At 36.9% G+C, this 16,369-nt stretch overlaps 2 protein-coding genes and 2 long non-coding RNA genes across 6 annotated transcripts in view; 1 reads left to right on the top strand and 3 right to left on the bottom strand.

Annotated features, from left to right (window-relative positions):
* fbxl17 (F-box and leucine-rich repeat protein 17) overlaps positions 1-11,447 on the bottom strand; it is a 248,805-nt gene extending 237,358 nt beyond the window's left edge. Inside the window, exons 1-6 of one of the 2 annotated variants that reach the window (XM_028034378.1) lie at positions 11,082-11,445; positions 9,538-10,041; positions 8,147-8,515; positions 7,932-8,054; positions 7,539-7,796; positions 7,308-7,439 (exon numbers count right to left, since the gene is read on the bottom strand). In XM_028034378.1, coding sequence (XP_027890179.1) covers positions 7,308-7,439; positions 7,539-7,796; positions 7,932-8,054; positions 8,147-8,515; positions 9,538-10,020 — 1,365 coding nt within the window. In that variant the 5' untranslated portion in view covers positions 10,021-10,041; positions 11,082-11,445. Of the gene's footprint in view, positions 1-7,307; positions 7,440-7,538; positions 7,797-7,931; positions 8,055-8,146; positions 8,516-9,537; positions 10,042-11,081 lie in introns of both variants that reach the window. The other variant, XM_028034379.1, reaches the window with a different exon arrangement.
* Positions 1,642-1,986, bottom strand: LOC114154902 (uncharacterized). Its single transcript, XR_003597645.1, has 2 exons — positions 1,951-1,986; positions 1,642-1,725 (listed from the first exon to the last, which is right to left on the bottom strand). It is a non-coding gene; the product is annotated as an uncharacterized LOC114154902 (long non-coding RNA).
* A 1,282-nt stretch (positions 11,448-12,729) lies between the features above and the next one.
* On the top strand, positions 12,730-16,306 carry prxl2c (peroxiredoxin like 2C). 2 transcript variants are annotated; one of them, XM_028033249.1, is made up of 6 exons: positions 12,730-13,038; positions 13,294-13,362; positions 13,525-13,578; positions 14,196-14,301; positions 14,486-14,620; positions 14,705-16,306. In XM_028033249.1, exons 1-6 carry the CDS (start codon positions 12,841-12,843, stop codon positions 14,833-14,835), a joined length of 693 nt encoding a protein of 230 aa, XP_027889050.1. In that variant the 5' UTR covers positions 12,730-12,840; the 3' UTR covers positions 14,836-16,306. The 2 variants fall into 2 exon arrangements, with proteins under 2 accessions (XP_027889050.1, XP_027889051.1); XM_028033250.1 differs by lacking the exon at positions 13,525-13,578.
* LOC114154286 (uncharacterized) lies at positions 13,565-14,593 on the bottom strand. The gene is made up of 2 exons (XR_003597543.1): positions 14,483-14,593; positions 13,565-14,298 (listed from the first exon to the last, which is right to left on the bottom strand). It is a non-coding gene; the product is annotated as an uncharacterized LOC114154286 (long non-coding RNA).
* Positions 16,307-16,369: the final 63 nt, after the last annotated feature.

The raw sequence follows: 16,369 nt of genomic DNA on the forward strand, positions 1-16,369 counted from the left end.
TTGGTTCTTTACGGCTGTAAAGGGCACATAAACATATAGAGAGCCGCTTTTAGCTTCCTTATGTAAAGTAAAAATGAGGATAATGAACGGATTATTATAAAAGCTATGCTATATGCTAATAAAATCATAAATATTGTTTAACAGGCCTTCTAATTATACTGCAATTGCACTAAGAAGTATAAAACAACACATTTTGGATAGGGTAGCTATTTTATGCTAGATGACTATCTTGAAAGATTAGGAGAAAAGATCAACATTTCTAATCTGAAACACATCAACCTTATTTTCACGAGAAGAACATGATAAAAACATTTCTGAAGAAATTTAAAGGAGCCAGAACCCAGCATTCTGATACTAAAAATTGGCATGAATGCTAAAGTAAGCTACTATGTACTCAATAGCATGTGGAGAGTCACAACCATGTTGAATAACATGGACTTCATTCAGTATGTTAAAATTAATGTATGCGCTAACTATAGCCAAAATGCTAATATTAGCCTAAATGCTGCCAGTGACATTTGGGGTAGAATTAGCACGTTGTCTTATACATTGACTTCCTCCATTCAGTATGCTAAACAGAGCTAATAAATAAACATAACAGCTAAAAAGCTTATTTTAGGGAAAATACTACTGCCAACGTGGGCAGTAACTGCATTAGCAATGTTTGTGCTAATGTTAATGCACTGCCTTCTGATTTTTACTTTTGCAAAAGTAATTGCAAAATAGCAAATATTTTTGAAATACTGTTTATCTTATACTACTTAAAAAGAATTACGCAGTTGGTAAATTTGTCAGACATTTTTTTTTTTTTTTTTTTTGGTCATTGGTGGTGAATATATTATAAAACCAACATTCAAAACAAAAGTAAAAATCTCATTTATACTTCGTGGCAGTTCGCCACCAGAAAAAAACGTTCATCTCAAGATCAAATTAATTATTGTTTATAAAACATAAACTCTTTTGAAATACTTCTTATCTGCTTAGACACAAGAAATATACAGTTGGTAAATTTTGCAAATAGTAAAAATCAAATGTTTTTCTTCATGGCACTTGGTTACCAGAAAGCTAAGATCATCTCTTAGCAACAGATTAACAACAAATATTGTTATTGTTCAAAGAACATAAGATTTCTTCTGCACTTTTGAAATACTACTTATCTTATACTACCTAAGAATTGTGCAGTTGGTGAATTTGGCAGAAAAGTGATTTTTCTTTTTTTTTTGTTTTATGTGGTGAATATATTATAAAACATTCTACAGAAAAGTAAAAATCTGATTTATACTTTCTGGCAGTTCATTACCAGAAATGACAAGCTCATTTTTTAATACCAAATTAATAACAAATAATATTATTGTTCATAAAATCTAAGCTCTTTTGAAACAGTTTATCTGCTTAAACACAAGAAATTTACAGTTGGTAAATTTTGCAAAAGTAAAAACCAGATGTTTAATAAGTGGCACTAGGTTACCAGAAAATGCACTCATCTCTTAGCAACAGAATAACAACAAATATTGTTATTGTTCAAAAAACATAAGATTTCTTCTGCTCTTTTGAAATACTGCTCATCTTATACTACTTAACAAGAATTGTGCAGTTGGTAAATTTTTCAAAAAAGTGAATATGTTTTGTTTTTGTCATTGGTGGTGAACATATTATAAAACAGACATTCAACGCAAAAGTAAAAATCTGATTCATACTTCGTGGCAGTTCGTTACCATGAAAAAACTCTCATATCTGAAACTTATTGTTTATAAAACATAAGCTCTTTTGAAGTACTGTTTATCTTATACTACTCAACAAGAATTGCGCAGTTGATGAATTTGGCAGAAAAGTGAAAATCTTTTGAGGTTTTTTTGGTCAGTGGTGGTGAGTATATTATAAAACCAACATTCAAAACAATTGTAAAAATCTGATTTATACTTCGTGGCAGTTTATTACCAGAAAAAATACAAACACTCATCTCTTAACACCAAACTAATTATTGTTTAAAAAAACATAAGCTCTTTTGAAATACTTCTTATCTGCTTAGACACAAGAAATTTACAGTTGGTAAATTTTGCAAAAGTAAAAATCTGATGTTTACTTCGTGGCACTTGGTTACCAGAAAACGCACTCATCTCTTAGCAACAGATTAACAACAAATATTATTATTGTTGAAAAAACATATGAGTTCTTCTGCTCCTTTGAACGACAACTTATTTTATACTATTTAACAAGAATTGTGCAGTTGGTGAATTTTTCAGAAAAGTTTTTTTTTTTTTTTTTTGTCATTATTGGTAAATATATTATGAAACATACTTGTCTGTAGTAAGTGTTCCGCCAAGGTGGCGTCTGTAGTTCTAACTCTGCCCTCCTCTGTAGGAACTGAGGGTTCCGCCATCTCTGCAGTTCTCTACATCTCAGCTCTCCTCAGTGTAAAACTGAGGAGAGCTGAGTGAGACACAGAGGGGGAGACAAAATTCTATCTCTTTTTTGAGTCAAAAGAGTGTCAGTTTAGAATTTGTTTTGATTTGAATTTGGCTCTTTTTTTCGCCAATTACATCGCCATGGTTACTCGAAATGCCGGCATTATTAAAAACCTGCATGCCGAGATCCAGCCGCCTATACATATTGTGGGGGTGCAGATAGCGGTACGAGCTGCATTAACCGTGAAAGGAAGTAGAAGTTATTTTTAGGTGTAGAGTAACAGGTATGTTCCATGCAAATAGGAGGCTTCGCAAGGCATTTCAATGCTCTCCTATGCTTTGCTATGCCAGGCCCCAAAAATGTAACTTCATCCAGATATTCTTGTGTGTAACTTCAGAAAAAGAATCAGTTATATTTACCAAGTCCGTGCACACAAACAAGATATTTGTCTTCATCTCCGCTTTTAAAATAATTTATTCCTGTTAGTTTATAAATTGTGGAGTACATATTATTTTAGACCAACATTTAGCTTTATACTTTTAATATCGGAGCAGAAACTCCTGTTAGTTTATAAATTGTGGAGAACTTAACAACCCAGAACAAGAACCAAACATGGAGAACCAACATTTAGCTTTAAACTTTACTAATCTAGAACAAACTTAGAAAGTACTATATATTTAGCAACCCAGAACAAAGTGTAGTTTTTCTTTGGCTGTGCTTGTTTTTTTCTTTTATTGTGCTTGTGTTGTTTTTGATTTTCTTCTAATTCACGGAAAGCCCTTGGAACTGCCTTGTTGCTGAAAAAGAGCTATATAAATAAAACTTCTTCTCTAACTTAAATATAGACACCTGAATAAAATCAGCAAAGTTGTGAATTACAGTATTTCTAAAAAATAAGCAAAAAAATGAGCCACAAAAACAAATTTAATGACAACGGACCTAAGAAGCATCCTGGAGGAACCCCACAAGTAACGGAATCAGCAGAAACATCCATTGATACACACAGGGTTTTAAAACATCATTAAAAAGAACCCAGCTTTTTCAGGGAGATGGCGCTTCTTGCTCTTCCTGTAAAAAGCTTGGCATGGTCTTAATGCAGACCAAACAAAGCCTCAAGAATATAAATAAATTCACAACATGTAAGGAAGAAGAGAGAGATAAAATGAAGAAAAAGTTGAGAGGGGAAATAAAAGACCACACAGAAACATCCTAAAGGGGGTTCAATTATTGCATTTTTGGGGCAGATCAAAGTGAGCGAAAAACTCATCTTCCTCTGTGACTGATTATGGTAAACAGACACAGAACATGCAAGACAAAAAAGGATTGTCTTAAGACGGTTTTATAACTACCGCATATCATGTAAAGTACTTCTATCTTCTCCAAAAAGCTTTCATTAACTGTGAAATAGGACCCTAAATTACCTCTTTGCTGTTTCATTTTATGTTGAAATCACACAAATAATACAGGAAATATTCATGCACGTTTGTGGATCTCATAGGACCCACGCTCATTCAGAGAGCAATTACAACCACTTGCACACAGAGCAGTAAAAATCAGCAATTTCACAGAAAACCTTAAGTTGTCTTGAAAGCTGTTGGAGAAAATAACCGGCTTCTCTGTCTTCTTAACTCCTGGCAATTTAATGTCATTTGTAGGCCATACAACCACTTCCCTGGACATAATTCCCATATGAGCTATATGGGCTATTTCTCTCTGCCCTAATGACGAGACACTAAATAACTGCAACCCCTGCACATCTTAAATATCCTCATCTGAAATCAATATACCTCTGCTGAAATGTTATCAGCAGCAATATTAATCTCTCACCTGGCTTTAATCGCTAATTTCATTTGCTATTAAGCTGATGAATGGGGTTTTAAAAAACCGAGCAATTCTTAACAATTTCAAGTGGACTAATTCATCAAGGTCACCATTACTCACGGACTCTAAAGAAATATTCACTGGAATTCATTTGTGAAACAAAGAGCACCCACATAATGAGGGGCTGAAATGGACCATTGAAATTGTAATGAGAGTATACAAAATGGTTTTCTGCACAGTTTGTGTCTGCATCTGAGTCCAATATCAGATAATAAATACAAAAATGTCTCTCCAGATTGTGAAATGATAGAGAACCAGACTATGGTATACGTGGCAATTTAAGGAGAAAGACCTTACCAGCTGCTTACAGAAAACAGCGCCATCTGGTGGTGGTTTAGCGCAGGTAGACAAATTATTATTCCTCCTAATAGTTTTAATACAGTTAAATTTTTGTATACTATATAAATACTGTAATATTTATGCGCCTTAAAAAAAATGTCTTCATGTTTTTCAATATAAAAACACAAAGTGGTACACAATTGTGGAAAAAAAGTATTGCACACTTTTTAAAATGTTTCACAAATTATTACATCTGGATATATTGTGGCATCTCCCAGTGTTGCTCAGACAACGAGACAGAAATGTTTGCCTGTTTTTCTCATTCGGACTGGATGGAGAGCATCTCTAGACAGGGTTTTTATAAATCTTGCAACTCATTCTCAATTTAGGTTTCAGTCTAAACCCTGACTGCACCATTTTTATACTCAATCGGCATTAGTTTATAGTGCCGATTGAGAACATCACTGTCACTAACTGTACATCAGTACGTCTTAGTAGGTTCATAGTTGTGCTACACTCTTTCTGTTTTAAGATAATAGACTGAACAGTGTTCTGTGAAAAGCTTAAAGCTTTACATTTTGATTTATAGCTGAATTAGGCTTTTAGCCTTCACCCTTGTTTGTTCCCTAATGTTCTGTGACAAACCTCTGAGGTCCAACCAGAACACCTGGATTTATACTGACATTATGTTACATACATATGAAGGGGGCTCAATACAAATACACATCACACTTTTCACATTTTTTATCTGTCACACGTCATTTCTACTTTGTGTTGATCCAGTCACATAGGTATGGTTGTAACGTGATCAGATTTGAAATATTCAAAATGAATGAATACTTTTGTGAGGCACTGAAAATAGAAACATTTTGTTCTACCATCAGTTTGTCAAACTACAATTAGAAACAGGGAAGACCTAAATACCCCACAAAGTGCTAATAAGGAAATATAATATTGCATATGAAATACACAAATTTCAGCACTTTAGCCATAGGATGTATCCCATGATCTTAAACCTTCCAGATATAATTATAGAACATAAAAGATAGAAGCTGGATTCTACCTTCCAGGCCAAGTCACTCCATATGTCACAAATCTGAATATGATGTCTTATTCTTTACAGTTTTGGGTTTGTCTCCTAAAGTTAGTAGTGTAAAGGTTAAAGCAACAGCCAGATGTGTAGGCCAGATGGACATCTGAACCAGACACAAACAGATCAATGCATCATGTAGTTTCTGCATGAAAAGCCTTTAAGTTGCTGTTTTGATTGAAAGTTGAGAATTCTCTCCCTGACCAAACATGAATTTCTCATTATCACAATAAATGCCAACAGGATCAATAAATCAAGAAAGCTATGAAAGAGCTTCTATGCGACAAAAAGACAGTCCAACAACCAAACCACCTCGCATGAAGTAAAGAAGAAAAGAATAAATATTTGTATGACATTAAAAGTGTTCAACTCACCTAGGCCTGTCGCGATAAACGATAAATCGATTAATCGTACGATAAATTAAAACTATCGACATCATTTCAATTATCGGCATTATCGTCTCTTCCGGCCTTTTTCTCTTTCTGTTAATGACACCGAATGAAAAAAGGCTCAACTCCGGTGCTCTCCACTGATCCTCCCTTCCTCATTTCCTTAGTGTAAAGCCCAGCGCACACGACACAATCTTAGAGCTGTCGGCCGATTGTCGGCCCATTTTCAAAACCTGACAGATCACACATTAGCCGACAGAAATCCTAGGTATAACGGTTCGATCGGGTTCGTTCCTGCCGTGTGGTGTCCAACAATGGGCACAAAATAATGGCTGCAAGTCCAGTTAACTAATTTTAAAACCAGGCATTAATCAATGCTTTACTACAATCTACCTGCAATGCATGTTGCTAGTGTCAGCGTAAAGTCCTGACTGAATGAAAATCATTATAACCTATTTAGTTAACGAAGAACAGCTGAAAAATTACCGGGTTTATCAACTGCAATAGCAATTTCGCTCCAACTCCTCCTCTTGTCATTTCTATATTCTTTGCATGTTGAATAAACATTAATGTTGTTTCCACGGCTGGACTTCGGGTTGCGCTGTGTCAGCTGTTTGGGATTCCCCGATGTAATTTCCCATCAGAAAACACTGAGGAGAATCCTCGCTTTCTGATTGGCTACCTGTCACATTCAACAGGCTGCGTTAAGATCCCAGTCGGGGAAAAACCCTGATTTAGATCGGAGCGGCAACGATGATCTACCGTAACAAACCACACAATCTTAGAAAGACCAACGTTTTAAGATTGTTGTAAGGGGAAAAATAGGAGCAAAAAATCATGTAGTGTGAACTATTGCATCAGGTAGTCGATGTGCCCATCTTCTCTATTTAAATCTAATTATTACTGAAGGGCAACATAGTATACAGACTTCATAATCTGCACTCTTTTGGTTGAATGCAGTATTTATTTCCACTTTGGCTTTATGGTGTTTAGTTTTTATCAAGTACATTTTTTGTTAATGGAGACTGAGAATCCATTTTGTTTTTGGTTGTTTTGTTTATTTTGTTTATCAGCTCCAGTGTTAAATATTCTTTTGAAAATAAAGTGCATCTATTTTTGGCAGGAAATCGCATGCATTATTACGTCATTTCCATTAAATCAGTGTAAAAAGGTCTTCAGACAATATTATCGTTTATCGCAATAATTTTTTGAGACAATTAATCGCTCAGCAAAATTTGCTATCGTGACAGGCCTAAACTCACCATTTTGTTCTCTTGCAAGTAGAGTCTCTGCAGTTTTGGACATCCTCGAGCCAATGCCATCATACCTTCATCAGTGATGCCATAGCACTGACCCAAGTGGAAATCCCTCAACTCCCTGCAGTTTGCTCCCAACTGAAGGCAAAAATAAAAAAAATTAATAAGCATCAAAATATTTGGCAACTTTTGTGAACCAACAACTAAACTGAACGTCACTTGGAACAAAAGCCTCACCTTCTTCAATGCCACATCAGTTAGTTTATCCTGGTTTCCCACGTGCACCTTCACCAGGAGAGGGCAGTGTGTCGCCAAAGCTGTCACTGAGATGTCACCCAGCTGCTTGCACCTGTAAGCTGTGTACTTCTGCAGACCGGGACAGTGGGAGGCCAGAGAGGACACGCCATAATCATGGACTCCCCTGCAATCTGAGATGTTAATCTCAGTCACATTCTGCCTTCGAGATGCTATATTCACAAGGAGATCATCGTTGACCTAAAGAACAACAACAAGAAAAATTTTTTACAAATACATTTAAAAGACAGTCTTATTTTCTATTATCCAAAGCAAAGGTTTTCTTGATGAAGAGTTATGTTTATGAAGAGTAATGATCAATAAATAGTCTCTTACTTGTTGCAAGCCACTGAGGTCGATTTGCTTCCAGAACTGAAAGTCCAAGCAAAGATCCCTCCAATACTTACAAACCAGAGAGGCACAAAGACAGCGCTCTTTCACTGTCAGGTGGGACAGCACCTGTGAGCAGAAGAAATGCACACATTTCTAGTTTACTAATGCATACAAATAAAAAAATATAAGTAGTAGGGAGTTGCATTCCCTTCACTGACCTTAAGAAGGATGGAGGAAGGCAGGTGGTTGATACTTAGATGCTCAGCAGCATCAGAACTTCTCGCCTGGCAGTCATCATAGTGATGCAGGCAGCACGGGGTCGACTCTGAACTGTTGGGCGATTCGGTATGAAGAGTCAACCCACAGCAGCAGTCCGCTGGAGAGGAGGAAGAGGAAGTGGAGGTGGAAGAGGAAGAGGGAATGGGGCAGATAGGAAGGTGGCTGTGACCAGTTTCAGAGTTCGAAGCAGCATCCCCTGCTCCTCCTACATCTCCTCCTGCTCCCACTCCATCAGGAGCAGCAAAGGCACAGCGCGGCTGCTTGCATGGGGTGCACCTCTGCACCTCCGAGCACTTCCTCTTGCACACCTGCATTCAGAGACACAGGCAGATCTATCAGGTCCTCTACTGAGACGGCACAGCCTAGTTATCGAGTGTCTGCACGGTGTGTTCAAGTACAACTTTTTTGATCAGGGACTTTTGATGTATCGAGGCTTTAATACAGCTGACTTTACATTTTAAAATAAAAAACTGACTGAAGTACTTTCAATACTTCTTTTGACTTTTTAACTACTTCAACAATGAATGAAAATTGTTCATTTTAAGATAATTTAGTCATAAGTTACAAAGTATTTTACTGGGATTTTATGTTGCAGACTAGGAATCTGCAACCTGTACAGGCCATTTACCATTTACAATCCAAAGATACAATTTTTTTCCTTGGTTCACTTGAGTAAAATTTGCATAGATCTACAAATGTTACATAACCTTGTGAAAAGGCAACAACTTCCAATTTGGATGAATATCTACTGCAGGAAATGTGTCGCCATTCTTAAAACAGCTGTTTATAAAACAATTTCTGCGGTTTAAAATAAAGAAAAGCATAAAACTTTTGCGAGAAGAAGTTGAATACATTTTCTTCTGAGGGATGTTGACTTTTATGATTTATTTTTTTTAAATCAACATTCCACCTAATGTCACGAATCTTGTCATTCCACCTAATGACAAGAAAAGCAGATTAAAAAATGTTGGTGGCACTTTCGTTGAAATTTAATGCAATTGTTCCATGAAAAAGTCTGTTAAGACTTGCATTTGTTATATCTATATTTAAAAACTTTAACTAGTTTATTATTTTTTTACCTATGTTTTTAAGAGCCATTGTGGAAAAGAGCCAAAGAGCCACTTGCGGCTCTGGAGGCTGCAGACCCCTGTTATAGACCAACAAAGTGCATAGTTGTGAAGAAGAAAAAAAATCTCATAACGTTTGGAAATTCTTGTGTTTTCAAACACAATGTGTAGCTGTGTTCTGACAAAATGTGATGAGAGTCAAGGCATCTGAATACTTTTAGTAAGAGTTTTCAGCAGCTAAAGAGTTTAGAGTCGATGCCTACCATCTCTGTGTATTCGCTGGTGCAGCCGGGCACAGCCACAGGTATGGGCACAGTCACAGACACACCAGCCGTCCGGAAAAGCACCGGTGCTGGAATCAGTTTGGCAGGAACGGCTGACAAAAGACTCCTCCCCTGGCCCTCCCAGATGGCAAGTTCTCTTTGCGACAGCAGAAACTTGGAGCAGTCCTCAGGCGATGCAAGAGCCGCGTATCGCTCTGCGAGCTTCGAGGCTGCCGCCGCTCCGATGCCGACTTCGCCTACGCCCGGCACGCTGATTCCAGCGATGCTGTTGTGACGGCAGCCGTTGACACCGGCTTCCAGCTGGTCGCTGTCGTCGTCGAGACCACTGCTGTTGCTGTGGACGATGAAGCAGAGCATGCAAGGCCCCTGGAGAAAACAGTTCCTCTTCTTCTTCTTCCTGTGATTTAACTTGCGCGTCCTCTTCTTCAGGCGTAAACCATTTTTGGAGAGAAGATGGCCCATATAGATGACTCAAGGAAACTCCTGACAATTAGAAACACATTTGCTTTTATTTTAACTGCTTTTCTAGGAATAATATTCTCCTTATTTCATCAAATTAGTTGATTGCTAAAGAAAATAAAAATCACATGGGCATAAAGTGGTTGTGAAATGTAGTACAGAAGAAATTGTGCAGACTGGGTACAAAATGGAGACATGATGGTAAATGTTCCCAGTGATACATGGATTACATATAGACAGCTCACCCTTGATTTAAGAGCAACACCTTCTCTGTCAGACAACATTTAAAACAAGCAACTCCTCCCTTGCCACTATTATTTATTTATCAATAAATCAATCACCAGCTTCACTGTGATGGATTTTTCACTCAAAGCAGCATTACATTCATTCTCCTCATTCTTCTAATAGAAAATTAAAGGTTGTTTTTTTTTTTTCCTTTTTGAGGGGGCGAACAGGGGATCGAGTCTTTTCTCTATGCTGCAACAATTTTTTATTTCAATATTACACACATTTTGAGAGTCAAACTGTAAAATTCTCCCAGAGTTTGATTGCCCAAATTAAATCAAAGTTAACTCCTACAAATGATTGAAACATTGATGAATTTATGAGTTTAATTGCTTCGCAGAAATATTCCATGATATTTGAATTTATTGAGAGCTACTTGTATAGGAGTGTGTCAATAAAAATCAAGGCACTGATAAGGGTGCGCTGAATGAATGCTCAGTATTGTCAAGCATTATTGGCGTCAACAACTTCATTAATGATTATACCAAACTAGTTTCACCCTTGTTAGTGAAGCCAATCATACTTCATCCGAAATACAGCAGTATCCTGTAGTCATGCGTATTTCATTATTCTCTGATAAGAGACATCACTTCTACAATTTCTATTTAATTGCGGACCTCTTTATGTCACAATAAAGTTGAGCTTTTTTTAACAGAAAAACTGTACCTCGTCTGGCTGCAGCCGAATGAAAACACAAGGATGTAAACAGTGAACAGGTGGCTCTTTGATTAGCATAAACAAAAACACACAGCACGGTAAACCTGGAGGCTGTGACTTACCTGAACTCTCTGCAGGTATAAGTCCAGTTTAGCTCACGGTTTCTGCCTCATATAGAGTGAAAAAGGCAGAAGCTAAGAGCTTTCTGGTAGGCTAAGCAGCTCCATCTTCATCATCAGATGCTAACTTAGCTGTAGCTTTCAGCATGAAGCAGCTCTCAATGAACTCCGCCGGACGGTGCCCGCATAGTCCTGCTACGAATTACGGACAAAGTGAGCGCTGACAGCCCCGACGGTGAAGACGGAGGGGCCGGAGAAGCAGCACGGGACCCGCCGAGGTGTTTATCCAAACAGTTTGCAGCTCTGCCTCTGCTGCTGCTCTGCAGGATAACACTTCCGCACCGAGAGGGCAGAGCGAAGGAAGCCGACGAGGGCGATTTGGAAATCCAAACGAGGCCAAAGTTTCATTTCGCATATAGACGATGGTAAATGGACATTAACAGTTTTATTCCTGAGCTACATGCCGGTAGAATACTGACTTTACTAAAAGTCCATACTCTACACAATTAATACAAAACAAAGACTGAAAACAAACTTTTAAGATGCCCTATTTACGAGCTATTGCATCTCAAACAAGCTTCAAATCCAATAAATTATTGTAATAAAGTTAGAGCTGCTAGTATTTTTATGCATAAGCTAAGCTATACTATGAACTGTTAATATCTTTTTATATACTATCCATTCATATTGAATAACTTAAAGGTATTACTCTGTAAAAAGAAGGAGTTGTCATGACAATAAATATTGTTTTGCCATTGCCACATCCACAAATGTGTATTTTATTGAGATTTTATTGAAAGGCCAACAAAAATGTGGTGTATGTTTTTCTTTATTTTTAACAAAGTAAAAATCTGAGATTGTTTGGTTTGCATATTATTCCCCCTTTACTCTGACACCTCTAAATAGTCGTAAAAGTTTTTAGATTTAATTTATCGGGTAAGGGGAATGCACATTAAATAACATTTCTGTGAATTTACAAGAATTAGCCAAAAGGCTGGAGAGAGGGGTTCCTACGGAGTGAAATTAGTCTCAAAATACCTGTGCGTGTGTAAAAAATATCTGTGCATGTGTAACACTGGATTTGTAACTCGTGTAAGCATCTTTTCACTCCATAGATTTCATCTTCCAGCAGGACTGTGACTCTAAACTTAACAGCCAAAGCTATCGTAGCTTGGTTTGGAACAATGCATGTCTTTGTGTTCAATTGTTCAGTTGAAGTTCAGTTTTCAATCCAATTTAGAAACTCTGAGAGAACTAGGAAATTGTTCATTCCCGAACCTGATTGTGTTTGAGCTATATTGTAAAGAAGCACCGTAGGCAAAGATGTAATTTTATTAATTTGCAAAGGTAACCACAGAAGGCACTTTTGCAAAAATATTGAAGGAGTGTAGCTTAAACAAACACACATCACTTTTATTTTTTTCTAGTAAGAATAATAGCTTGCATAGACAATATTGTCATGTGTATCTAGTTAATTATGATCAACAATATTCAAATATTTTTAATGAATAAATACATGACAAATCGAACGTTCTTCTGTTCTGTACAAATTCTGTTCTGTGTTAAATTACCTCTCTCTCTCTGTGTGTGTGTGTGTGTGTGTGTGTGTGTGTGTGCGTGTGTGTGTGTGTGTGTGTGTGTGTGTCTCTCTCTATCTCTTTCTATATCTCTCTTTCTTTTCCATGGGCGTGAAGTTCCACTTCCCAGCTCCTCCAGGCTGAGAGGCAACTCCCGAAATAGCGCTGCTTGCTGGGAAGACTGCATGCACGGGGAGAAAATGGCTGAATTGGTCTCACCGATTACTCGACAGGTTTCTACGGAAAAGTGGAAAGCTGGAACCGCAGTTGCCGATATCAACCTTAAAGATGTCGAGGACTGTTTGATCTACGACCGCCGTGGAGTCTCTTTCCTTTTCAAGAGTTTATATCAAGACAGCAAATCGGTCATTATTTTCGTCGGGGTAAGAAAATAAAACTTTCTGTAGCTTGTTTAGTTAGTTAGCTGAGTAGAAGCCTCATAATAGATATTTCACCAGGTGGCCCTCAGCTCCTACTGTACACATCCACAAAGGGTTTCTCATTTTGTGGCGAAAGCGGGAATGAAATACCCTTACAGAGTAAAACGAAGTGCTAAATAAACGCAGTTTTTAAATAGTTTAAAACTTGTTTTCGCACAATGCATGCATGTAAATGCCACACACCATCTGTCCTCGCAGAATTTCTTGTGCTACAGCTGCAAGGAGTATGTTGATGATTTAAGCAAAGTGCCAAGAGGAGCGCTTGAGGTGAGTCCTGACATGTAGGGCGTGCCTAAAGTCGTATGATCTATCAGATATTTTGCTTTTATTATGGTGATACCATAATGTTATAGTGTTATGGTGACAACTTAAGTAAATATGAATTGGGTTTATTGTGGAAATACCAGTTTTTGCTATATGTCTGTGCAGGAGGCTGGAATAAGACTGGTTGTTATAGGTCAGTCTTCTCATCAACATATAGAGGTAATAAAATCAATATTGTGTTAATGTCAATACTGTGTGACATTGTCTCAAGAAATGTATGACTTTACATTTAACACTGGTATTTTGAATTTTATGTAAATGTTGTATGTGCATACATGGGGCCCTGCAAAAGTTTTCATCCCCCTTGTATCACATATTGTCAGGTCATAAACTGCAATGTATTTTATTGGGATTTTATGTGAAGGACCAACACAATAGTGCACTTGTAAATTGGAAGGGAGATTATGCAATCTTACAGAGTCTGAGCTATTTCAGAAAAAAAGACAATGTCAGTCTCCAAATGTGTAAACCTGGTTGAGACACCCCTCAAAACAAAAGGTGGCTCCACAATATATACATTTTGGAATTTCTGCATAATTTTTCTTAAACAGCACAACTCTGCATTATTATGTTTGTATAATATTCCAATAAAATACATTCTTGTATAAACGGGGGAAATGCAAAGAAGTAAAAGGAATACAAATACTTTTAAATGTTTCACCTGTGATTTCTATGCCGTTTGTCCTAAACGTATGTCAGCTTATTTCTCCATAACGGATTCATTTTTTAAAATTCATTTCTGAATAAGTTCTTTGTGCTCCTCTACATTAATCCAGCCTTTCTGCTTGCTGACGGGCTATTCTCATGAAATATATGTGGATCCAAAAAGATCCATTTACCTAAAGCTTGGGATGAAAAGAGAGGAGACATTCACAGACTCTGGTAATATATTTATGAGTTTAAAGTGTTTTTGCTAGTGTTAGATTAAAAAGAAAGTACACCCTCGAAAACGTGCAGATAGGCTACATACAATATACATAAAATCCTAAAATCTGAAGAGAATGTAATTTCTTTATGATAAAACTGGATAATTATATTTTTTACCGAGATGTGTTTTTGTAACCAGCGCTGCCCAGTCCTCATGTGAAGTCTGGTTTATTTATGGGCCAAATAAAGAGCATATGGAGGGCTATGACCAGCCCTGCCTTTGATTTTCAAGGTGATTTGCATCAACAAGGTGGAGCCATCATTGCAGGACCAGGTAAGGTGTAAATTCTTAGTCTTCAATCATACAGTTTTTCTTCTTTTATTTACTTTTATTTTTCTTCTCTTCTGCTCTCTGCAGGCTCTCAAGTTTATTTTTGTCATTTTGATATGAACCGACTGGATCACATGCCCATCAGCTGGCTCCTCCAACTAGCTGGAGTTCAACAGAGCCTGGACTTCAGTCCTAAACCAAAGATTATGCATGTGTAGCATTAATTAATTCGGGATTACTCATTTCCTTTAAGCTGCTAGAAGTCACACTTCTCTTGTTCCTGTTTATGGTGTAAATTAAAGCTCCTGTGTTACCAATATTACTTTCCTGTCTGTCAGGGGTCAGTGGTTAATATTTTAATCTAGTGTCACTTTTAGCCTGATCTTATCAGGATATAGATACAAACTACAGTAGAACTGACATGTTTTATTTACTTAAGTTGGGAAAGTTCCCAGAACTATGGGAATGAGTTCAAAGCAAAAATGTTAAAACTAAATGTTTAAAATGTGAGAAGACGACCAAACATCAGGAAAAATGAGGTAGTGATAACTAGTTCTGCCAATCTGCATAAGTTATAGAACTGAATATGCAAATTTTTTCATTTTTGATTTACATGCCGTATTTTCTTCAGCCAGCCTGTTCTCAACATTTGTATAGATTGCATTTATTCACACGTCAAAGCAAAAAGTAGAATTTTTCTTATCGTTCTAGTTTTGAAAAGAAACCACAGTCCTTGGCAAAGTGGCTACTTTGAACCTTTTTACATTGTGTCACATTTCAGTTTGCTTTCATGCAATTTCATTTGACTGACCAACTTAAAGTTATGAATAATTGTCATGTAGAAGACAAATTCTGTGTTTTTAAAATAATGTTTGCTAATAAAAAACTGTGAAGTACATTTGTTTTTAGGCCCTCTGAAAAAAACAGTTGTTATAACTACTATTTAATGCCAGTGTTTGAGGGGAAGACCCAACCAGTTGTGCACACTGAGAGACTGGCAGTTTTGTATATTCTTATATTTTTTATTGCAAGATACATCAATCTGACTCAAACTTGGAAGTGTCTGAAGAAGACATTTTTCAAGCGAATGAAGTTATACAGCTGGGTTCTGTAGTTCATGTGGCTTATTCTGGATTTTATTTAGCGGAAGAGATGGAATGGTGCTATATAATATTGCAGCAGCACAAATTCTAGGACATTTCTGATAAAATGTATGATTAGAGCACAAATGACTCCACACAAATGTACACATAGAGTAGGGTTATGCAATAGGATCCTATAAAAGTGAATACAAATGCAAGCCACACTTTTCAGATTATTATTTTCAAAAATATTTAAGCAATCTTCCTTCTATCTAACAAATAAGCACTACTTAGTTGATCTCTCAGACAGAATCTCAATTAAATGCTCTTCATGCAAGTTTGTTTTCATAATGTGAGAAAGTTTTGGCTAAAAGTATTCACAGCTTTCAACAGGTATGAGAACTACTTGAAAGAGTTTTTTGAGCTGAGTTAGTTTTTTATGTTGGCTTTGTTTGTTTTCTATGATTCCATTCAGAACCTCTCTCTTTCTATGTATAGCGGAGTGCAATTTTAGAACTGTACTTTGAGTAAAATTACTGTTGCACTGACGTTTGTATTCATCTTTTAAGTTTTTGAATCATATTATCAAATAAAATGTTATCTCCCAGCTTCACTTCATTTTGTCACATTCCAGGGTCTGGTCAGGTGCATCCAACTTCCCCTGATCCAG

Source organism: Xiphophorus couchianus, chromosome 12, assembly GCF_001444195.1.
Source record: "Xiphophorus couchianus chromosome 12, X_couchianus-1.0, whole genome shotgun sequence".
Taxonomy (NCBI): domain Eukaryota; kingdom Metazoa; phylum Chordata; class Actinopteri; order Cyprinodontiformes; family Poeciliidae; genus Xiphophorus; species Xiphophorus couchianus.